The sequence below is a fragment of the Lagopus leucura genome, unplaced genomic scaffold, assembly GCF_019238085.1.
Source record: "Lagopus leucura isolate 7727_CA_CO unplaced genomic scaffold, USGS_WTPT01 Super-Scaffold_100002, whole genome shotgun sequence".
NCBI classification, from domain to species: domain Eukaryota; kingdom Metazoa; phylum Chordata; class Aves; order Galliformes; family Phasianidae; genus Lagopus; species Lagopus leucura.
The window spans coordinates 71,610,633-71,635,843 of record NW_024962263.1 but is presented as its reverse complement, the minus strand read 5'-3'; the positions used below and the strand labels follow the sequence as shown (position 1 = coordinate 71,635,843).

The 25,211-nt window shown below is 43.5% G+C and overlaps 1 protein-coding gene across 1 annotated transcript; it reads right to left on the bottom strand.

Annotated features, from left to right (window-relative positions):
• Window positions 1-811: 811 nt before the first annotated feature.
• Window positions 812-20,806, bottom strand: BAALC (BAALC binder of MAP3K1 and KLF4). The gene is made up of 3 exons (XM_042869713.1): window positions 20,644-20,806; window positions 3,798-3,955; window positions 812-916 (listed from the first exon to the last, which is right to left on the bottom strand). Exons 1-3 carry the CDS (start codon window positions 20,804-20,806, stop codon window positions 812-814), a joined length of 426 nt encoding a protein of 141 aa, XP_042725647.1.
• Between the last annotated feature and the right edge of the window lie 4,405 nt (window positions 20,807-25,211).

Genomic DNA, 25,211 nt, shown 5'->3' with positions numbered 1-25,211 from the left:
CTGTTATTGATGGAATGTTGTTTTAGAAGTTAAGGTTATTTTCAAGTAAAGTTGGTGATCACTATTTTACAGTGCCTTGTGAAGTCCATCTGCGTCTCCACATAAGTAAATGTGTCTAAAAATCCAAAACAGACAGAACTTTATCTGCCCGATACAAATAGGAACTTCAAGAGAGGTCAATATGAAATTCACCATTCTTAGGACCTAAATCTGTCCATATATAAAATAAATTAAAGTGAAGTAATATTAATATATAAAAAGGGCATTATGTGACTCACTATATATAAGTGATATATATAGTTTAAAATATATTTCATGGAAGCCACCTGTCTTGCTGTCTCCAAGATATCTGGGTCTGAGCTGGGTGAAAGCGAGCTCTTTAGACATTCAAATCGACTGTAGATTCTGTAGATTTGAAAGTGCACACTCAATACATCGTGTCTAAAAATGCTGGTTCATTTTCTTCATTTGGTGTTTTAAACCGGAATGAGCAATACCCGTTATCCTCCAGTCTCATCCTTCCAGCAATGCAGAACAGAACACGAGTAGCCCACATAGCGCTTAGCAAAGAACAACTGGCACAAATGTCAACGTTTGTCTGCATGGTGCCACCACTGCCAACAAATGCCATCTGAAGGCCCTGCAGTGTCTGTGGCTGTTTCCTACAAAACATGATTCTGAAGGCACTCAGCAGCAGCTGCCTGCTCTATCCAACACAGTACATCTGGAGATCTTCAAATCATCAGTGACTGACCACATGTAAAGTGCAGCAAAAGATTCTTAGGTCCATCCTCACTCTGGTGTTCCTTTGTTAATTGACACAATTCTTTGTCATCCTTCTGTCACTGGGCCTGTTGTTTTTTGAGACATTAATGGTGACTTCTTTCGTTGGCATTTTCTGTGTGTCCCGTTTACTCTGTGAAAGTTTTAAACAGTACAGTCAGTAGTAATACAGTGAGTGAACAGAGCCATTGACAACTGCCTTCTAATTTATGGAGATGGCTCTAATTAATGAAAGACCTCAGCGTTCTCTTCACAATGCAGTGACATGGAGCAACTTTCTTATGCAACAGAGACGTAAACTTTTAGCTGCCTTAACGGCTGTGGATATCAGTAGGCTTTGGATCAACCCTTGTGGTTATCTTTAGCATTTCCATATGCGTGTATTCTGAAAGTGGAACAAATCTTTTTTGAGTTCAAAAGTGAAAATTAGGGCTTCCTTTGAATGTCACTTGGAAACAAGTGTAATTAGCCTAAAACAGAATTTTCTCTAGTGTCTCTTAGATTTCATAAATCAAAACATGGTTTCAAAATAACACTTATTTCTGCATATATTTAAGACATATATACTTGCATATAAGACCTCTATATACCTTCCAGAACTTTATCAGCTTATTTCCAAATATTCAGGAAAGTCCATCTGTCTGGGGCATGCAAGTGCAGTCCTAATTTAAACTAACCCTTCTTCATGTCTTAGTTTGTCTGCTTGTTTCCATAAACAACGTGCAATAAATCAGATAAGTGTAGCAAAGGACACTCATAACCAGACAGATATAAACAGAATGGAGATAGGTGTTTTTGACAATTGCTCTTCCAATGTTCCATGACACGATTTGCAAATGTAGATAATGCCAAGTAAGTGGAGTGTAATTTGCTTGGTAATAATGTTAGAGGAAATAATAATAATGTTAGAGGTAAACTTCCACTGACAATAATAGAAAGTATGTATCTGTCTGAGAGCAAAACCGGGGACTCTCATAGACCAGCGCATATTCCTTCTCATGTACGCAAGCTGAATACACCTGCTCCTTTCCTGTCTGCTCTCCCAGTGCTCTCTCACACAATGATTCTCCAAATGCTACATATATCACAAACATCAAGTAGGTTATTGTCAGACAGTGACATAACCTGGACTCCACCTTTGTTTCTGAGGTTGATGGACCTTCACTGTTACTAGGACTGCTTTCATCAGCAAAATCTTTTACTTCCAAGCCATCTTTACAGTATGGTATCACAGAATGCCAGGCTGGTTGATTCCGTTCAGAGCTGGGTGCCGAGAACCATGTCCTGCCATTACCCTCATGAGAGAATACTAAGTTTTCCCAGACACAGCCCACATCATATTTCCCTGCCTTTCAACACCACAAATTAAACCTGTCATGTGAACAACAGTATAAAGAAGTGGAGGCTGTAGAGCATGACGCCTAAGAGAATGGGACAGAGGAAAAGCAATTTACCCCACAAGCCAGTGGGAGAACCCAAATCTCCTGTGAGCAGCATGTGCAGCATCACATTGCTTTCTACAGCATTTAGGAATAATAGGAAAAGTGCTGTCAATGTGACTACTCAGATGAATGAAATGGGCACATTTTGAGTTGAAGGGGTGGAAATAGTCACCTTCTATCCACCAGGCATCTAAACTTTGGGTATCTGAATTGGAAACCTATTATCTTATGCTTCTCTAAATACTCAAGAAATTGAGATTCAGAATGGCAATTCAGAGCTGGAGCCTGATGCAGGTAATATGCCTTGCAAACTGTAGGAATTTGCATTTCCTTTTTGGCTGTAAGAAATTTAGACAAATTATCTTCCTTTCTTAGATGCATATATTTTGTATATTGCATATACATATGTAGAATAATGTTAACACCTTACTAAAAGTGCTACAAGCACTAACTGATGCTAGGGTTCAATAATACAAATACCTTACTGAGTGTATCTTAACTAGAAAAAGGTGGGAGGATGCATTCAAAGCCATGAAGTTCCGGGTCAGGAACCTACACTTTGCTAAGTCCAATTATAGTGAACATTCACACTGTTAATATGTTGTGGAAGTTTGCCCATATTTCCTAGTAAGCCTAATTTTTCAGTTGCTTGCAAAATGAAAAAAATGTCTTCCCTAGCGATATGTCAGATATACACCAGAATTCTCAAGTGAGGCCAAGTCTCTTTCAAAATGGATTAATGAAGATGTCAATTGTGTTCAGCCACTTTCAGACCGACCAATAGATTTTTATCTGTGGGCTAATGTTTATGACAGGCATTTATGTTTTTTCTTCACAGCAACCTGTGTTCTAGATGTCGTGCTGATGTATGACATGTACCTCTATTTATGGAGCTGTGGCAAGCAGCAGGATTCGTGTCACTGGGAAATGCTTCTGCTCTACAGAAGCGCAGCAGGTAATACAGTGAAGGTTTAAGATAAGCACAAAGGAACCAATCCAGTGTTTGTTAAAAAATCCAAGATAGAGTTTAACATAGACTGTGTTTTCCATTTGCTTGGACCTCAAAGCCTTGCTTTTTGTTGCATGGTCATTACACTGGATGATCCTTCTACAAAGCTTACAATGAGTGAAGAGAGAAAGAGGCAAGATCTGATCCAAAACCTAGGGACATTGCTGAAAGGACTCCCATCGCCTTCTTCAGACTTTGCATTCAGCCATGAATGAACCATGCAGCACACACAATTTCAGCAAAGCAGTAATGAAGGAAAAGCACATTCCCTTTCAGACTATTGGTCCAAACAATTTGCACAAGACATGACGCAGAGGAACTGAGCTGAAAAACAATATGCTTTTTCTCTTTTTTTCCCCCATAACAACTGCTAAATTAATCACCAATTCTGAGGCCATTCAGGCGTGAGACATCACCAGAGATGCTGGGCCTAATCACGCTCTGGTGTGGTGCAGTCATTGTACCTCATCCCATTTTAACTGCGACCAGGAGGATTATCACAAAAGTGACGCTTACTCAGCTGAGGCCAGAGCCCAGCAGCAGGCACACAGCTGCACTCTCACCTCTGCTGCTCGGAAGCTGCTCTGCCGTGGTGGCCCAGCTCCAGCGGTGTTCACACACTGAGCCCCACTGATGGTCCTCTTCTCAGTGCTCAGAATCCCTGTGGTGGCTGGCGTTGTGGTCCCTCCCGTCTGAGTTGATTTGCCATCCTCCAGAATACCTAGTGAGGATATGGAAAATTATCAATTAGTTCTGAGCAGTGATTGGTAACTGTGGCTTCTTCCTATTTCACCCCTTTTTGTGACAGTACAAGCCAGAGAAGGCACTTCATGGTACTGTGGTGAGAGCATCCTACCTCTTTTTGTAGCTTTGTAGTTACATTTTGGATTACTTGCCCTTTCTCCTATAGTTCACCATGGTACATTGGCTCAGAAAAGATGGAAAATGGGTTAATGAGTGTAGTACATTGGTTGCAGCTCCCCATCTGCTTCAAACATTGCAACTTCCCACACACAGCAGTCTGCACGACCGAGGGTTTGTCTCAGGACCCGGAGGCAAGCATCAGAGAGAGCTCCCCTTAAAGCTCTTTCACTCACAGTAAATGTAGGGCTTAGAAGTGACCATAACAGATGCAACCAATATGGATGGGAAGATTATTTCTGGCCTCCATTTTTTTAGCCAGAATTGGAGGAAAAAAACTCAGGGAAAATACATTTCATACTCTTTTGAGTATCAGTAATCAAATAAATGACTAATTTACATTCTGCTCTAGCTGAGTGGAGAAGACAGGCATTGTACAGTATGATACTGACCAGCCTAAAAGAATTTTCTCATTTTATTGCATTAACAAAAATCAGTTCTCATTTATGGGGAGTGAGAGCACTGTGTCTGGCTACGACACCAATTCTGAAATCCAAACGCAAATTGCAAGTGAGATGTATGACTGTAGCTCTTTATTTTATTTCCAACAAAGCTTGTTTATGAAGAGCCTTATCAGAATAAAGTTAACAGGAAAAACTGACATATAGATTTACTAACTGGCAGTGCAGATATCAAAACTGAAGAAGCAAGGAGTAACAGATTCTAAGGGAAATACATGTGAGGAAAACCAAGGACAACTTGTTGCTACTTGAAGTATGCACTGCATCACAATCATGTGCATTCTGCCATGAATCAGGTGGGAATCCAAGCACAGTATTAAGAATATTGAAAGTGAAGCAAAGTAAAGCCTGAATTATTCCCCAGAGATCTGTCAGAAAAGCTGCTTTATCAATAGAAAGCAACATTGCTTTCAAAGGCAATGACCGAAATCAGTGAAGCTTCACCCAAATATCCAAAGTCGTGGTTTTGAAAATATGTAAAGCTGTGTAAGATTTATGAAGCCTAAATCACTTCCCTATGCAGTCTTGCCATTGCACTTCCCTAAGCAGTCAGAAGATGGTGTTAGAGTTTTCCTAGGACAGCTTAATTTGTGGTGGTTACTGAGAATAATGCTAAATTGTCTTTTTTGATAGAAAAAAAATACTGATTTGAAACTTGAAAATGTTATAGTTTATTTATGAAATTAAAAAAAACCCTTGCATTTTGAAGCTGCATTCTGCTGCTAGGTATAAAAACTAACGCTGTTCTTACATATCTACAGGTCACTTCTCAGAGACACCAGTAAGCCATGTCTTCTGCATCTCCAGAAAGTCCATCTCAACTTGAACTTTAGGTCCTATGTCTTTTCCTATCACTCCACAGTGCACAATGAGAGAGAAGAGTGTCATGAAGCAGTACAGACTGATGCAACACAAAAAATCAGTTTTCAAGAAGGAGAGGCCAGTAGCTAAGCCTGAGTATGAGCTCTAAACCACAGCATAGTTTGTTTAGTCACCTTCCAGTGGAGCTCTGTGAACAAGCTGAAGCACAGCTGTGAACAGGCAAAATGCGCTGGGCATTCCCTACTAATTTCATTAATTGAATCTTGGACATTTTAAGCATATATGAGTTTTGAGATTTTCATTCTATGGAATTACCTTACTGAATTACTTCCTACCATGTGTCTCTTTGTCTACCTGGCCTCTAACTAAGTTGTCTTGTGAAACAGCTGTTCACTGAACAGTAGCTTTGTTATTAGGCACAGTTTATGCCTTCTGGTGTCTATAGAACAACTTTTCTTACATCAGTACATTTTTGGAGGCTGATGGAAGATCTCAACCCTGCAGATGGTGTACATGGTTCATTTTGTGTCCTCTGCTTGTCTGCAATCCAATTCTCATCTTCTGCAATGTTAAGACATCAGAAGTGAATGAGGTATCAGCATCTGAGTCTTCCACTGCCACTCACTGTATATTTATGAAGGTGACCTCATGGTCACCAATACTAGATGATCTCACTTGTGCAGCAAGCTTTCTTATTTTATTCTGAAAGATGTTTGCTGTTCTGAAGTTAAGAAACTCCAGACTGCAAACCAGAGATGATGTTACAGAAAAGATAGGAGCAGATTGTTGCTTTTTAAATAGAAACTATTTTGCATTGCTATTTGGGGTTAGTCACAGTACACAGAAAGGGAAGAGCTGACTTTCTTCTCCTGCACAGTCTGGAATTTGCAACCTAACAGGCTGGTAATACTCAGCCCTGCCTCAGTGTCATTTAAAGCAAGTTAACTGTCTGGTTACTGATATCAGCCCCACAGTATGGGTTCAGTAAATATCCTTCACAGACTGTCACTGTAGAGCTTTAGTAGAAATATAACTGAATGGGCTCAGTAGTGTTACTTCTCTCCTGCAGTCTGTCAGGACAACCCCTGCCAGAACTCTGTAGGCCTCCTGAGCCCAAGGAAAATAGTAGATCCCATTACAATGCTCTGACAACTCCACTTTTTTTTTTTAACTTCACATGAACTGGCAAGTCTAGAATATTCTTCTGTCTCTGCTCCCAAAATCAGCGTTTCTGAGTGGTTATCAAATCTCCATCTTCTCCTCAGGAATGACAAACAGTGTTTGGTCCCCTTGATGGCTGCAGGGAGAGCACACACCAAGCAGCCCCAGAAATCCTAATCTCACTTTGCAGTGAGAACTGCACTTGGAAGGAGTTGTTTTCCTCCAGCAATAGGACAGTTTCAACTGGCCTTCTAGGCTGCACATGCAAGTTAATGCTTGTATTTCTTAGCAATTCTGATGAAATCTTTTAGACTGTAGTTCAACAAGCACCTCTTTCAGTAGCATCAAGGGGAAAAAAAGAGCTTATTTTTAACTGAACTCAATCCCCAGGCTTCATCATCCAGTGACGCAGGTGGTAGCCTTGGCACAGCTTAGATGGTAATGAAGAAAGCAGAGAACAGCTGGAGCTGGGATGGTCACACAGCTGAGCCCACTTGCCCAGCTACACCTTCTTCTCACAGAGCTGCCTTGCTGGGCTACCTTAGTCCTTCAGAGGTGTGTTCATGTTGCTCCAAACTATCCCAGAATCAGGAGACATATATTTACTTCATCCAGTCAGCATGGATTCACCAAGAACACTTGGTATGTAACAGGAGAAAGCATCCCAAAACTCCTAAAGTTGCTGGTGTGGAGAAGGGACGTGACAGACTGCTTATACAAGTCTGGTGGTTTAGACCAAATTATCTTCAAATAATCTCTTTTTTTGTTATCTATGGATTCAGAATTTGAATAATTTTGGAATAAAAAATTGCACGTTTCTGCTTTTTTGTTTTTATTTTCCAATTAGAGTATTGGCATAAAATACTGTTTGAACTTTCACAGATATGACAGTTCAGAAAAACTTGGATGGAGTCAAAAATCAACTTCAGTTATTTAATGTGTCACATAAAAATTAAAATTGGTCTCTATGATATCTGTGCATCTTCCAAGTGTTCCACAACTTAAAAGAAGGGTATTTAAGAGCAATTTCAAGAGCTGTATGAATATAGAGTGAACAAAGAGATACCTGAAATGAAAGGTGTCTCAATAGAAGCACAAAGACCGGTGGTGTAGGAAAATTTGTCTGAAATATATGTCCTACATGAAGAACAGAAGGCCTATTAAAGGTAATATAAACTCGTAGAGCAGGACAAAGGAGAGAGAACACCATACTTCTCTCACTATCAATGCAAAAATTCAATGGTCTTTTCAGGCAGCTTATATAAGCAATATATACATTCTTTATACCAAATAAATAACATTAGCCCTCCAAGAACCACTGCTGCTCATACCTAATAGTTTATCAAAGCTCAGAGTATTCAGAGTCATAGTAGGAAGCAGAGTTTTTCCAGTCTTCATGGGATAACTGCCTACATTCTTCACTGTAAGTAATGAAAAAATCAACATGTACGAGCAAAGATCAGAATTAGTTTTTAGAAGGGGGAGTCTGTAAGCTTCAATCATTCTGTTACCTTAGCTCTACCCCAGCTCTAAATCTCTCTTTGCTAAGTAACCATTGCTACTATCATCGAGCTCCTTAGTATTTCAGACTTTTAAATCATGGATTAGAGAGGGACAGGACACTGCTAATGTTGCCAAGAAATTTGGAAGGGGTTTGAAGCTTGTAGAACAGAGCTAAGTTAATCTTAGCCATAAGGCTCAGAACTTTGAGAATAAATGATTTCCCATATGTTTCTCACGCTGTTCTCCTCCCTGGAGTCAGAGGATCAGGTGGTGGCAACAGCTGGACACAGATCTGACCGCAGTGCGCTGCAGGTCTAACCCAGCACTGTGCACCCTCTGCTGTCCTGTGGCACAGTCATGAACAAAAAGTATGGGATTGTTCAATGGTCACATTTATATCTTTGCAACTGACTCAGCCAAACCAGTAAGGTTGCACTTTCAGGTTCAGCAGCGCCTTTTTTTTTTGTTTGCTTATCACGGCTGCTATCTCCTGAATAATGCATAAGATACCGGTTTGCAAAATGCCTGCATCATGTGATAGCCAGGCACACTGCACTGTAAAGACTCAGAAAACGTGCAGTAAAGAAGACTGAACACTGCTACCACAACATGCAGCTGCTTCCAGAGAAAATAGGTATTTGGTATCATCACTGAGTTCTTTGCTTTTAATGACACACAGATGGATAATAAGTATACAGAACACTGAAATACCTGTCTTCTATGTGTGCTCTCCTGATTTGAATCTACTCATGCTTGGAAAAAATATGCATCTGCACGACTGTATGTTCTCCTATAACATAAATGCAGTATGGAACAGATCCTACTGAGGTGGAGAAGAGGCTGTGAAATCATTGCCTTTGAAACAGAAGCCTGAGGGATGAGGCCAGAGGGCCAGAAACACCACAGTAGATTTTTTTCCCAACAAGGAAGAATTTAGAAACTTTCAGACATAACAGTGAATCTGTGTGTGAGGATGAAGGATCCGGGAAATCTGCAGAAGGAGGGCTTGTTGGGCCAGGAACACGCTGTCAGAAACAGCAATCTGTGTTTAGAGAATGAGCAAATATAAAAATGCAATACATTTACTGCCCGGGCATTCAGAGAATCCAGAGAGATTTATCTAAACTCTACCGTGATGCAAATTGCAGATGGTGAAGCAAGACAAAACAGAAGTGTTTGCATTTCCAGCCATGGGCCCCACACTACCCCCAGCTCACAGCCTGCTCCAGCACTAGGGGGCTGTGCCCGACAGCCTGCTGCCTTCAGGATGCTTCTGGAACTTGGCTTGTCCTAGGAGCAAAGGCAGACACATTTTCTGTTTGATATCTTTACCTTCAGTGCTAACGAAGTAGGCAGTAAGTACGAGGAATATGAGAACATCTATGTTGATGCAGGACGAGAGGACTCAGATAACACCTAATAGACAGCAGAGGGCAAATCAGACTTTGATCCTCTTCTGGCCATGATTTTGTCACATTCAGGAGCCTTCATAGAATCACAGAATGGCCTGCATTGAAAAGGACCTCAAAGACCATCTAGTTTCAACCCCCCTGCCATGGGGTTGTCAATATTACTGAGAAGCAGCAAAATGCAAGGGTTTCCACCTTGGCCTGTATCCTGTGTGTCTTATTTGTGGTACACAACCCAAGGCCATTACCTTCTGGGGTGGTGAACCTCAGGAGGTCACTACTTAGCAGACAACACACAGTGGACCCATACAGCCCCATATAGCCTTACGGAATTATGCTCTCCTATAAAACAACGGCATTAATTCTGTACTGAAGGAACCTTCGTGGTGAATACTTTTAATACTTTTAAACGTATGCACAATGGGGTCCTGATAAAATGGAGAGATCCAGCACTCCACCTCGGTTTGCTGTTTTCCTCTTTCATTTCATTTCTGAGCATCAGACAAAAAGGATTCTTAGAGATCTGTACAGTTCAAAACTTCTCTTGTCATGGCTATTTTGAAAGATGCTCCTCGTTGGTAGATAAAAGAAAATTTTGAAAGATTCCAATACTGGAGTTTGATATGCACATGAATAAACAAGCATATGAAAAATAGCTCTGAATGTCTAGGCAAATTTACTGCTGTCATATTAAGACTTCTGCTATAGAATATGCAGAATTCTAGCAGACAAGAGCAGCATTAAAGCTGCAAACCTTGATATTCCCTGAATGGTTATTTCCCAGGTACAGGCAGATGCTAACTGAGTATTGGTATGTTTTTGTTTAAAATTATCATCAGAATCATGGTACAACTGCCTTGTAAACAAGCCTGACAATTCTGCAGTGTGTATGAAATGAAAGGGGAATATAAAATTTGTATTTATACCAGATAAAAAAAAGCACACTGCAACCATCTTTAACAACATGCCTCTTACTGCAAAATGTAGATCTGGGTTTTAGATTTGTTGAATTGTCACACTGCATGGAAATTTGAATGCTTTGAAGGTGTGGTGATCATTTCAAGAATCAACCCAAGGGATATGGAAAGGAAAATGGACTCCATTAGTCTTCCCCAAATAGTAATGGGAAATTGGCTTGATCCTGAAGGGAGGATGAGGAATGTAAAGTTAAAAGAGTAGTAGCAGTAATCAGGGAGTTAAGAAAGAACTGAATGGCAGAAAGGCAATGGAATATAATGGATGAAGAAACGGTTTTAATACCTGGAATGGGAATGATGAACTGAATTTTCACCACAGTGTGGAATAAGAAGTGGTAACATTTTGGAAGAGCCTTTGTGTATAGGGAGAAGATGAAGGCATTGATGGCTGTGTGTTTTTTAAGCCTGGGAAAATCTGGAGATAGAAAATATTAAGAAGAATACTCGTGCTGCACATGTTAGAAACAGATCACTCGTGCTTCCAAAGCAAAAAAATCAACATACAAATAGCAAAACATCAAAGCAATTTTTATACTACTTCACCTTAGAAGAATAGATACATAGCACACAGATCTGCTTCTGCATGTGCTGAGATATGTGCAATGTTTCAGTACTGTCTGTGAAAACTCACCTTAAAAATGATGCACTCCATGCATAATGCCTTACTTCATGGCTGTAAAAACTAAGTCTGGTCAGTCGGTTTATCACAACTGCACCCACCCTGTTTTAAGGGAGGCTGAACAGTGGCTTCGAGCTGCAGATGTTCTCATGGCCTATCCTTGTCCTTGTCCTTCACACGGTCCTTAGGGCTACGGTAATGAAACATCACTCACTGTGCTTTAGAACAGTTGCCAGAACAGAAACAGCTAGTATTATTACCATTCTCATTGCCTAACTAATCATGTGTAGAAGCTTAAGATGAGTAGATTGTATCATTTCAATTAATCATACCCAGGAGCAACAAATTATTTAGACAGATTAAATAGAAGTCTTCATGAAAAGCAACTACAAGCACATGACATTTGAGCTGAATTGACACTTCAGTATTGCTCTCTGAGGTTCAGCAGCAGGAAATCAAAGCAGGAGGTTTCAGGTAAGACATGAGATGTATTTTAATGATGAGCTACAGGTATAATTTACGATAGCTTTGGCAAAATGTCAACAACATACAAGTTGTATATACAGCCTGAACATCCCAAATGGGAATTAATTCCAAAAACACCAATGGCTAGATGATATTTCCAGCCTGGATATCCTGGATATCAATGACTTAATTGTCTCACGGTAAGATTGTGGTCATAAAATCCTTTGGCTCAATCTATCTGTATGTGTGTGAAAAACCAGTCACTCACATTTTGTGTTCGTCCTAAAATAAGGGCAGTGGTTGTGTTGAAACTGAGTGTCATCCATCGGCTGTTAGCAGTCTGCTGAACAACTCCATGAAAGTTTGTTCACTTTTTCTCCTGTCAGTGACTCAGAATCACTCAGACGTGAGTGGCAGAAATTCATACTTTCAGCACAGCAAGTGTTAGCCTCCTGATGGCTTCCCTGGGAAATGCTGGCAGTTTACAAGAAGAACAACCGCAACGTGAGAGGAAACAGAGAGAGGATAATATGCACCTGAAATGTACAGAAACAAAACAATACGCGTTGCCAGAAAACTGGTAAAAGCATCAGTCAACCAATTGAGGGGTTGGTTGATTATTTTGCTCTTCAGTTTCACCTTAATAGACCAGCCTGAACCCATCATCTTCCAGGAAGAATGAGAGGCTGAACAGAACTTTTCTTATCAGATGCTTAAAATTTAAGGCTCAGTCAAGCCAGCAGCAACTCAAAAACTATCTGTAGGCTTTCAATGCATTCAAGAAAACCTTACAATGGAAAATCCTGCCTCGCAGCCTAAGCCATTAATGCTACCAGTAAAATGTTGTTCACTATTTACCTGTTGTTTTACTTTTAACCTGTATTTCTCCTAAACAGAACAGAGAAAACACTGTGGCAATCTGGGGAACAGATTATGCATGTGCTCATCAGATAATACAATTGCAAGAGGACCACATGCTTTGTCACAGCACAATTAAGGAAGAAGCCGTATTTTTCATGCAGGGGTACATGGTACATAATCACATTATGCATCTTCTGAAATATTGCCCACATAATCTAGAAAAGAGTGCCACTTTATGGGAGCCAAACAAAAAGCTGTATTATCAAATCCTGGCTTTGATCATAGAACTGTTAAACCTTACCTATTACTGTATTTCAGTTTAAAATAAAGCTGAGCTTTAAATCTCAGCATTTTTAATTGCCATCAGTTGATTTCATTTTAATTTGAAAAAGTACCTGAGAAAAAAAGTGGCATGAATGATATGTTCTGGTTCTATTCAGAAATACGTTTCTAGACTTGACCAGAAGTATCCAGATTTCCGTCACTTAAGTGCTGGATGCTGTGTACTCAGTGTAGAAATTTAGGAAACTTAGTCCATGGACAATGAAGTAAATTGAACTCTGTTACACGTTTCCAGCATGAAATACATTCTCCTGCTGCTTTGAGGCTGGCAGGAGCCATCTCTTCAATCTTATTCCAGTTTTCAGTGTTAGTTTTGAACTATACAATCCTACACTGAAAAATACACCATTTGTGCTGGCCAGAAAATGCAAATTCATCCCCTTGGAACAGAAAAGTAAAAAAAAAAAATTTACATGTCCTGAACTGGGCTATAAAGGAGGAGAGAAAAAGGAGAGATTTTCCAACAAAAAGGACTTTGCAGAACAGTTTCCCTCTGAGAGCCCTGCAGGCAGCAGGTCTCATTGATGAAAGCACCTGTAGGGGAAGAACCAGCCCTGGGCGTGCTGCTCAGACACTGCTCCTCTCTCACCACCCCTCCGGCAGCTCGTCTGCCGCTAATGAAGCCCCGTGGGCAAGCATTAAGAACATCCTTCTTGTCAGAGATTTCAAGGCTGCAAGAAGGACTTTTTCTCTAGAAAAATCATCCAGAGAGAAGGTTCCAAATCACCTCTGCTGCAAATCCTCTCGACTGATGCTGAGCAGACTTTCTCCTTCCCATGAAATCCAAATGTCCATGCACACCATTTTTAGTGAACTTATTTTACCCACGGGTAAATGACTATGCTGGGGTAAACTGTCCTGGCAGGTCTGCTTGAGGCTGCAGAAGGGATTTAGCAATACTTGGCCGTTGTTTGAGGGAGTATTAACCAGAGGACAAGAAAAAGCCATCACAGTATATTTAAAAATCACAGCCGGTTGGGGTTCATGTTGAATGATCCACCTCCAGTCATTTCCTATACCAATAATGCTTAATGCAGCTAGCAAAAAAAGCAGGCTGAAGCCTCATAATGGAAGCCTTTTTCTTGTCTATCAATTATATCTGATAATTCTAATGAAATTTATCTTGCTACACTCTCCTTTTTATATGGCAGTTGATATTTATTAATGAAGAATTCATTCAAAAATACTCTGAGAAGAGATGGAGTTTGCTTATTTTTCCCCACCAGGGATGCACTAAATATCACTGACATCTTTATACTGAACAAACACAACACAGCAAATAAGAGCACCCACACACCAGATAATTACACAGAATGGCAGTAGTGCACAACAGGAGCAGCAGTCCCACCCTTACACACATTTTCCTTACACAGTCCCCAAACATTTATTGTGTAGCAATTCTCCCATAAACCAGCAAAAAGTTTAAGTACATGTGGTTTCAGAATCAAGATTTTTCTCCATGCTCAAAATTAAGGAGATGCCCCATTTCAGGAGAGAGGTGGGGAGGGGTCTGGGGACCCAGGGGCAGAGAAGGAAAATGTCCCTAAGTTCTTTGACAGTACAGTGAGATATTTTGCTGATGGCAATCTGTATCTCAGTGCTTGCTCTTAAAAAACATATTGTTTCAAGCTAGTGCTGAGTTCGATGCCGGGCAGAGCTCAAATGTATGTATGGAATGGAGAGTGGCAGCACTGAGCACTTTCAGTTCAGTGCGTTGACCACTATCGCTTACTACACAAGTTAGCCTTTTAATTCTATTATTTTCCTGAATTGCTATGTAAAGCTCTTTATAATTTCCTGAGTCACTGACTGATGCAAAGATGTTTTTTTACTGGCGAAGGCTGCTGTTGTTTTCCCATTCCTGAGGCAGCAGTGCAGCTGGGCAGTGCACTCATGCCATTCCCTTTTCTGTCACTTCAAGTGGACATGCTGTAAGTTTATCTAAAGTCACTGAAGTGTTTGTGAATGATCAGTTTTTCTGAAACAGCCATTTCTCAGGACTCTTTGGCACTGGGCTTGTGCCCCCAGCCCTGCCAATGAGGTTTGCTGCTTCCAGAGCATGGCACAAATGGCACTGGCAGCTGCAGGATTCTGGGTGGGCTTCACTGCTCTGTAAAGAACCAGTCTTCGGTTCTCCCAACCCACTTCTCACACCTGCCCAAACCCACTCCACAGGGGAGGTTTCCATGTTTGAGGAGACTACTGTCCCTCCATGCAAATGTTAACACGCAGGAATCATAGAATCACAGAATCACCAAGGTTGGAAAAGACACCAAGATCATCCAGTCCAATTGTCCACATACCACCAATATCTCCTCATTAAACCATATTCCTTAGTACATTTCCTAAACATTTCCTGAATACCTCCAGGGTTGGTGACTCCACCACCTCACCTGGCAGCCCATTCCAGCACATGACCACTCTTTCAGAGATTTTTCTTATCATCCAACCTGAACCTCTCCTGTCTCAGCTTGAGGCCATTTCTCCTAGTCTTATCGCTAGTTATGCTGAAGAGGCAGACCCTCACCTCACCACAGCCTCCCTTCAGGCATTTGTAGAGAGTGATAAGATTCCCCCCTGTGCCTCCTCTTCTCCAGGCTGAACAATTCTGGTTCCCTCATCTGCTCCCCATAAGACTTGTGCTCGAGACCCCCTCCAACGCCTCAATGGCTTTCTTTTAGTGAGGGGCCCAAAAGTGAACACAGCGCTCCAAGTGTGGCCTCAGCAGTTCTGAGTACAGGGGGATGATCAGCTCCCTGCTCCTGCTGGCTGCACTGTTTCTGATACAAGCCAGGATGCCATTGGCCTTCTTGTCCACCTGGGCACACTGCTGACTCACGTTTAGCTGAGCATTGATCAACACTCCCAGGCCCATTTCTTCCAAGGCGCTGGTGTACAAAGTCGAGCAGACACATAAGAAGCCTGCTTATGAAAGCTAGATGATAAACATTAGAAGCAGAAACTGTATTTCTCTGAGAAATACCCCATGTGCTATATTCTCCCTTCTCTGTGTTGTTTTGTGTGTGTGTGTGTGTGTGTGTGTTTGTGACTTTGAAGGGTTTCTTTAACTGTCCTCCATCCAGTGTCCAGTTACAACTGAACGTGAAAGAGACCATATCCAGAAATTACAAGTAAATGAGTTACCTTAACTAATACCATATGACTGTATCTGAGATCGGGAATAAGGCAGAACATGGAGTTACCGGAACGTGTCTGCAGTCTGGGAAGAATCTCTGTTCATTCTGTGCAATTCTGAGCTGCAATAAGATTATCTCCTTAAAATACTACATGCCAGAACAGCTGCTGTAATTGTTCTTAGGCATATCAGACTCTGAACCAGCCAGCTCATAAGCAAGCAGCAATAACAGGCATAGGAGCACGAAGGGATAGTGATATACCCCAACACACTGCTACCACTAGCAAAGGTGATCGCTCTCTGGCTCTAAAGCCAAATAGGATTGCTTTTATGAAATACTTCTCTGCAGTCTGCATTACAAGAAACAACCTGCTGCACAAAGCAAGTCCTTCCTCTATAACCCACCGGCTGCTTATTCATTTACATTAAGATTTAACTTCATGTTTACCTGGTGGATGAAGCAGGCGATGATTGCAGCTGTGGTCAAACTGATCCGGGCTGTGTTGTCATGGTGACAGGCATTCAACCAGCCCCAGAATTTCCCTACAACTGCAGTCAGTCTCTCCTACTACAAAGAAAGGAAATGCAATTTTCAAAAACTTCTACAGGAGAGGTTGCCAGTAGAGCATGGCGTCCTGTGCGCTGTGCCCCGGCCAGGGGATAACTGCAAAGATGGACCCGCACTGCCAAGCTCCCTGCAGCAGGCACTGAGCACCCAGCTGCACCTTTCACCTGACAGAAAAGAACTGGAGTTATCCATACCTGCACGGCTGTGTTAGAGCCGGTCAGCAGCCAGATCACAGGATACTAATGGCATTTCTCTGCTATGAGATGTGGTTTTGCTACAAGATATGGTATAGTAGATTAGTGGGTAGTAATGGTGATAGGAGGACGGTTGGACTAGATGATCTTGTAGGTCCTTTCCAACCCTGTGATTCTATGATTTTTTTAATTGATTTTTTTTTACGGTATTCTTTTTTTTTTAAATAAAGGACTCCATTCTGCTCCCATCTCATTGCTGCTTTGTAAATATCTTCATGAAAGGATAAACTGTGGAGAGTGTTTTTCTTTAAGTGCTTCTGAAGAACAGACTTTCCTATAGAAATAGCACAAAGACAATAAAAAACAATTGTCTTTGCTTTTAAAGCCTTGACTGGTGCCGTGAGCAAGGCAGTGATAAAAAATACATGAGTGCTTTATTAGTTGAGGCACTGAACAAATGAGTTCAGAGACAGTCGATACACAGCTTCTCAGTTCTCATACATGACATTCGTTTTCATTAGTCGCTACGTCATTAAAAAATTAATTACTTGTGTTTGTGTTCCAGCAACAATCTCCAGCTGAGGCTGGGGCTCACAGCGCTGTCGCTACAGGAACACAGCAAGGACAGAGCCTATCCCAAGGAGACTACAGCACTTGAGCTCACCCACGGCTGTGAGCTCTTTCTGCCATGAGGCAACATGCTGCTTTATCCAATCTGAGGCACTTCCAGCAGTAATGAAGAAAAAATAATTGAATGCAGAATCCTAATTACTGGAAACGGTAATAGGGTGGGACAGCGTAAGGCCTGCTTGAGAAAAAACATGCAATTTGTTTGTTATTGTTGCTACTTCATCCTTTTATAAAACACTTCTTCACTACTGGTAGGAAGTTGGTAGAATGCGTCTTAACTTCCCAGCCTATGGCTTCTGACCTGACTTCTCCCAGTGTAACACAGCAGAAAACACAAACGTGTGCTCAAACACCTCACAGCTTTTGTGCTTTTTTTTTTTTTTTTAGTTTAACCTTTCACTGTGGTTTGCTTGTGACCTGTGACGTCTGCCCTTGGGACCAGTCTGATCCTGCATGTTCTCCCTTCCTTGTGCAGTCATTCCATGTGCTGACACCTCTACCTGGCTGCCCAGGCTGCCCAAGTGAGAGATGGCAGTTTGTGCAGAGGGCTGCAGGGCCCAAGGAATGGGGGCCAAGGCAGAAATGCAGCCTGTTATTTCCCCAGCTATATCCTACACAGCAGTCAAATGTCATGAAGAGTTGTCAGCTGGCACATCGACGGGTGTCTGTAGAAGAAGCCGCTCCTTTGCAGCCCCATTTGAGTTTCCATTTTTTCTCTCCTTCCTGGAAGCCATTCACCCTATGAACAGTACAAAATTTGATGGTTTAAAAGGTGTCTTTCAATTTCACCCCCTGCTGTGCTTGATGAAGTTGTTTATTACTTTTATGCTGCAACTCACCCTTACCAGCTCACCCTGCTCATCCCTGTCAGGGGCTCAGCACCGTGCTGCAGCAAGCTGCTGTCACGTCTTTGTGGCTGCTAGTGATGGTCCTGAACCCAAGAAAAGTTCTGTCTTACTTTAGCTGTTATAACAATTGCTATCATCCCGTATGTTTTGTCAAAAAAATCCAAACCAAACAAAAAAAAAAAAAAAAAAAGAAAAATGTGAAGATATAAAAAAAAAAAAAACAAGTAGGGAAGTGAGTAAACATCCTAAGAAAGGATCAACTGAAGTAGGAACAAAGGAAAAGTGAAGGGAAAACTGAAAAAGAACTGAAGTATGACTTCCTTTTTAACGTAATGAAACTTCATCTCTCTTAATGCTTTAGTAGAGATTCAAACATCTGGCTGCATAAATACATGTAGTTCCAATGAAAGTAGGCATGCTAAATATGTTTCTTGAGGAGAAGAATATAATGACATTTTGGGGTGGGATGAGATTACTGACATTAATACATGGCAGTTCTTAGCCCAGCCCTCATTACTACGCTCATTGATTCTGCATACCGTGTTTCTTTCACCACTGAGTATTTTGCCTCTCATCCAGTTACAGAGGTTTCCTGTGTCCAGCTGTGCCAGCAGTGCATCCCTCTCCTCAATGCCCTGTTGTCCTCTTCTCCCTCCCTTACTCTCTTGTGCCTCTCTTCGTTCTGCAGTTCCCAGCTCTCACAATGATGCAATGTTTTCCTCCTGAAGCCTCAAAACCATACTTGGCCACTTTTGCCCCTCCGGTTGCTGCTTCCTTTCCCTTTCATCTGTAAATCCACTCAGTGTGCAGTTTCTGGAGCAACTCTCCTCACTCCCTTCCTTTCCTACTCACACACTGCCCTGCAGCAGCCCTTTTGAAGCACTCCTGGACTTTCCAGGTCACCATGCATCCCTCAGGCTTCCTGTGCTGGCTGCAGCCAGCCCGGCTGTGGTCAGGATGACTCTCCCTTCTGAAGCTATCCTTCCTTTGTTCCTATCAGTATGTTCTTTCCTTATTCTTTACTCTCTTTTGCAGAAGAGATTTTGTGTAGAGCATTTCTCATCTCCAAATCATTTTCTATTGCATTTCGGAGTTGTCTCTTGTCCTCCTCTTATCTCCAGTATTCTCATCTGTAAGTTCAATTGTTTCTGTGTAGAATGATTATTGACCTACCCCTTTCTCACCTCCTATTCAATATCAAATCTCAGGCTGTATCTGCCTTCTCTTTATAATCTTCACCCACCAACACAAATTAAACATGGCTAAAATAACAATAAGCATGGGATACCTCTTGCTACATCCAGCCTTCACTGATTAATTTCATGATTAACACCATTGCCTCCATCCAAGTTTCCCAGTCAATATCACCTCGAACCTCCTCAAAATCCTTATCTAACTTTTCATTTTCCATACAGCATTTCCTACTCCAACCCACCTACAAATTCTCAGTTTCTCATGGGATTTCTGTGACGTCTCCCTCTGGTCTCCAGGAGCACACATACCCTTCCCATCCCGCCTCCACATTTTGTTTGGTCTTCTGCCCTCTCCATCTGCCTGTGCTGCCCACCCACGGGAGCTTTTGGCCATGCACATGACCTCTTCCTGGTGCCCTGCAGCTCAGTACAGAAGTCTGTGAAGTTACCCTCTCCCACCCTGAAGCTGCCTACAGGCATTTACTACTCTGTACACAAATTACAATCAATCTGGGCAGCAATCCTTGTCATGTTGTGTTTGTACAACACAACAGATTTCTGCACCTAGATTGAGATTTCCAGACACCGCTGCACACTGAAAGATTCTTAAATCAGGAACCCCCCATCAGACCAGAGCTCCTCATTCCCTTTTCCACCTCTGTCCCTGCTGTAATGCCACAGGTGTACAACTGAGAACGTTCCAAGAACCAAGAAACTCAGATTTGCCAGCCAGCACATTGGCAGGACACCACTTGATCAATTTTGTATTTTGGTTATCACTCTGATCTCATGTCACCTGGAAGAAGGCTGGTGCATCACCACCTCTGCGTCATTTTAAACCTATTTCCTAAATGAGCTGTTTTACAAAAAAAACCAAATATTTCACAGCAAAAAGGCAGAGTTCTCTTCCCTTCCCTCTGCCCTACTCAGATACGGAGAATCTCTTCCCGCACACAGCCGAGCACGGCTGTCCGGTCCCTGCTGCACCCCCAGAGAGGATGCTCCGGTGCGCAGCGCCGCAAATCCGCAGCGTCCTCCAGCCCACACTTCGCTGCCCTCGTGCCTTGGTGGGAGCAGGGAAGAGACGGCGGGTAAAGCACACAGCCAGCCCTACACATACCGCGAACCGAGGGTACAGACAGCCCTATGCACACCGTGTAACCGGGCACACGGGGCACACAGGGCGTACAGCCAGCCCCACAGCTGGGACGCATCCAACCCCACAGCTGGGACACAGCCAGCCCCACACCCCGCACTCAGAAGCCCGGCTCAGGGCAGCCCCCGCCCGGCCCCGCTCACCGGCTCTCCCCGCGCCCAGCTCTCTGCTGCCGGGCTCGGCGCCGCAGGGCTCCGGCGGGCTCTCGGAGTCGGTGTTGGTCAGCCAGGTGGACTCGGTCTCCCGCGTCCAGCTCTCGTAGTAGCGAGGCTCGATGGCGTCGGCCCGGCTGCCCCCGCAGCCCATCGCGGCCGCCGCTCACAGCCGCCGCCCCGGCATCATCGCGTCGCTCCCTCCCCGCGGCGAGGCACGGCCCCGGGCTCAGTACGGCCACGGCCACGATCACGGCACGGGCCGCTTTCGCTCCTCGTCTCCCACTCGCTCACTCTCTCCGCCCCACCGCCGCCCGGCGTGCTCTCCCCACTCCTCCAGCCTTTATCGACTCCCTCGGCCGGCCTCCCTCCCTCCGCTGTCCCCTCCCCTCCCTCAAGTCTCCCTCTCCCAGCCCTTCCCCTCTTCCCCCTCCCTTCCCCCTCCCCTCCCCCCCCCTTTCCCCCCCCCGGCTTCCCCGCTACACCTTGCCGTGTCCCCGTGCTCCTCCCTGGGTGGGCCGGTTCTTACAGAGCGAGCACGGTGCAGCGGTCCTCTTGGCCCGTTTCTGCAGATCGCTTTATGTACCCGTTTTACATACATCACAGAACCACAGAATCACAGTAGTTGGGAAGAACCGCTGGGGATCACTCAGCCAAACCCCTCGCTACAGCAGCTCCCTGCAGCAGTCGCACAGGAAAACGTCCAGGTGGGCTTTGAGTATCTCTGAAGAAAGGAAGTCCAGAGCCTCTGTGTGCATCCTGTGCCAGTGCTCTGTTACTCTCTCAGCAATGAAGATCTTCCTCATGTTTGTATGGAACTTCCCGTCTTGTGGTGTCTGCCTGTTCCCCCTTGTTCTGTCCATTTGATTCTTGCCCTTCGGACACTTACAAGGATTTATGTGATCCCCTCTCAGCCCTCCCTGCTCTGAGCAGCCCCAGGTCGCAGCCTTTCCTCATACAGGAGGTGCTGCTCCAGGCCCCACATCATCTTTGTAGCTCTCTGCTGGGCTCTCTCTAGAGTCCTTCTTGAACTGAGGACCTCAGATGCTCCAGGCCCCCCATCATGCTTGTATCTTGCACCCCTGTCTCATACACCCACGTGCCCCTCCTAGATTTCACTTCTGGCTTTTGCAGCGCACTTTCTGCTGCTGTTAAATGGGGAACTGAAGGCACGATAATCAGCGCTTGACTCCAGGCAAATGTATGACCCTCCTCCCTGGACGCACATTGGGAGGCAGCCAGGAATGAGAAGTGCTGCTGATGGGATTCCTGCAAAGCAGAATACAGCTTGGGCCAGTCAGCCATCCCAGTGAGACACGGGGGTTGGATGCTGTCAAGCAGATGGCACATGCCCTTCAGGCACTGCAGGATTGGACCTTGAGGGGGGAACTTCATCCAAAATGAACGTTTCTCCCATTCTGTAGTAGAGTGTCAGGCATGGCTGCCTTGCTCCAAGCACCTCATGGAGTGTGGCACAGAAGCTGTGCACAGCTGGAGCAAAGCTTCAGGAGCAAAAGCTCTCCAGAGCGGAATGCCATTAGTACCAGAGTGTGTTGCGGGGCCCTCAGCAGGCCTTGGCTTCCTGCCCCACCACAGGGCCCACTCAGACTCAGGATGGACTTGGGGCACAGAGGGCTCTGATGTTGCTGATCGGCCCTGTGGCTCTGGAAGCTGATGGCTCCTCAGGTGTTCAGCTCACACCGCCATTTTGTAGTGACTTCCAGAGAGCACCCACTGCCACAGAATCCCTGAGAGGTTTTTGGTGTGTTTTGCTGAGCTTTGCTTTAACTTAAACATTGGGAAGACTCTTACTCAGCCTGTCTGAGTGCTCACATCCCTTTGCATCACTTTGGCTTAGGTTCTGTCTGTACTCATAGGAACTACATCTTCAGACATGACTTACCTAACACAGCCTCCAAAGCATTTATAAGCAAGAGAACAACACAGGGCTCATTCTTCTGTTTTGTTACTACTATTACCACTAGAGAGCAATGAGCCTATAAAGTAAAGAGGTTCTTTAGCCCTTATACCAAACCACGGTCACTTTTGCAGAGCCCTGTAAAAGATTCACAGGAGCACATTGCCTTCCTGTTCCTGAGCTAATGAAAGCAAGAAAGTGCAAAGATCACTGTGCTCACATCCAAATGCCTGAGGCCATTTCTGGTGAGTTTATTAAATCACTCAGATGACAGGCTGGATAATTTTCATGTCAAATATTAAGGCTTGAAAGATGAATTTTAAAAACCTCCTTCAAAATAAAAATGTGTAAATAATGAAATATATATATATATATTTATTTATTAAAGCTTAGTAAGTAAACTGATGGATTTCATTTTCACCAACTGCCATGTGGCTGTTCACTTTTGCTCCAAACTTGAGCTGACGGCAAACCCCAAGACATGCTGCTTGTGTGAACGGGCCCCTGGCCATAAAGCACAATGAGCTATCAGAGCTAAATGCACTTTCCTGCACTCTGGATGACATGAAAACCTAGTGGTAGTTTCAATACAGCAATATAACAAGAATATTCAGTTGAAAATATTAGCTGTTGCTTGCATTTAGAATCATATTGGGAGAGCATGGAACAGAAATCTGCCCTCAGAATCAGAAGAACTTGCCACATCCAACCAACCCTAGGCATGAGCCACCTGCGCAGTGCTGCAGGAGAGGCTGCTGCTGGCCACACAAAGTCTGCAGCAATGGCACTAGGAGAAACCTTATGACTTTTTGTTTTCTTTCAGCACCTGAAGTGCTTCAGCCTAGCAGGAGTGAGATTGAGAATGCAATTTTTTTGTCTCATTTAATTTGCCACGCTGTTACCATCATGCCAGGAGCTTAGCAATGAAGTAAAATGTGATCGCTGTCTATTAATCATTAGTACAAGTATGGTCTCACATAAATCCTATTAACAGAGTTTGTGCTGTGCCGTAGCTGTTCTGGTTTCATGCTGCCTGGTGCATGACACGCAGCAAGTGTGTTTCTAATAGCTGCCAGTAACACCCTCTCTGTATGTGCTGCTTTCTGTGGCTGTTCCATGGTACTGGGAGAAGAGCTGCAGAATAGGCAGGGGATGAACAAGGGGAGGGTCAGCTTTACAATTGCATTTTTTCAAAATAGATTCTAAATAATTTGATTTTATACTTCTCCTCATAAAATGCAGGCAGACGTGGTAGAACCCATTATTACTTTCCCCTCACAACATTACAGGGTCAAGTTAACAGACCTTCACCCCAAGGGCTTTGCTAGCTTTTGGATGTTGTTTGCATGCTTTGTTCAAAGCAATGGGAGGTTTAGGGAAAAGATGTCCTACCTGTCTTCAGCTTTTCGGTGGTATCTGAGCTTGCCGTATTAGATGATGTTGTACATCATCTAATGTACACCAGGTGAATCTCTTTGTAGGTCTCAGATTTTTTCATAAACCTGTTACCTTTCTGCAGAAAAGCAGACAGAATCTCAGGTTTACTTGCTTACCTTGCAGTTCAAGGCCATGGTTAGGTTGGAAAGGGCCATTTGTCTACTAATTTGCAGGTGTGCAGAGTATCCTAAGCACCATTGCATTCCTGATAGATGCAGCAGTCTGTTAATGACTTGTGTAGCCTCATGCATAGTAGAGTTCTCCCCTCAGAGAGCCAAAATAGCACAGAAAGGAGGAGGAGGGTGTTTAAGATCCTTGGTTCAACCAACGCCAGTGACTGCCAGCTATCAGCTCAGGTTATGTCCTGCTGCACTTCTGAAACCAGGTGTTACCTCTTGTCCTGATGTCATTTGTGCAGCCCTTATGGATTTCAGTACTATATTCTACTTCTTCTCAACATCTTCTGGACTAAGTCACCAGCATCCCACAGACACGGGCAACTGAGGAGTTGCCCACTGTGGCATCTGCAGGAAGATGGGCTGGGCTGTCCCTTTCTGCGTGAGTGTAATTAAATCCAGGGCAGCCTTTGCGTCGTCAGGATGTCACACAACAGCACTGTGGTTCCAGAACCTGATTGCTCTCAAGTCAGCCTATAGACATACAGACACAAGAATCCAGTATTGCTTAGTGTTACAAATGTTCTGTATATGCATTCCATATGTTCAAGATATGTACATTGTTTCATGTAACTACAACTGGACACTTTTTCTTTTTAGACAGGTATTTTGTGCACCCGAGGAGAAATTAATTATCTGTTTTGTGGCTGTTGGACTTCATCTCTCTAAGCTTGCAATTGAACCCCCCAGAAGAATAGCTATTCCCAGTTGTGAATGACTGTGATCCAGTAGTACCTAGATTTCCTGTGATGATGAACTGAAAATTTCGGTCACCTGAACTTTCCAAAGGGCAGTCTTTGGCTACGCTTTGTCCCTGCCCTGCACATCACCTGCTCTGCTGCAGCTCACCCTTCCTGCTGAGCCCCTGTGAGAGACTGTCCAGCATGCTGTGTGCAGACCAAACTTCAACATCAGTATGCGGAAAGTTAAGATTTTACTTTCACCTCTAACTTCTGAAAAGTCGGGATTTTAAACATGTTAGAGTTTCCTTGACTGTGGAAATAAGGTATGGTACCTTTGCCTTTGGA

What these genes read in the sequence shown, in the direction of transcription:
- BAALC (XM_042869713.1), bottom strand. Translation starts at nt 20,806, where the DNA reads ATGGGCTGCGGGGGCAGCCGGGCCGACGCCATCGAGCCTCGCTACTAC. An exon ending in GCTGGGCGCGGGGAGAGCCG is followed by an intron (nt 3,956 to 20,643) that starts GTGAGCGGGGCC and finishes TATCCTCACTAG; the next exon opens with GTATTCTGGAGGATGGCAAA. An exon ending in GCAGCTTCCGAGCAGCAGAG is followed by an intron (nt 917 to 3,797) that starts GTGAGAGTGCAG and finishes AAACTTTCACAG; the next exon opens with AGTAAACGGGACACACAGAA.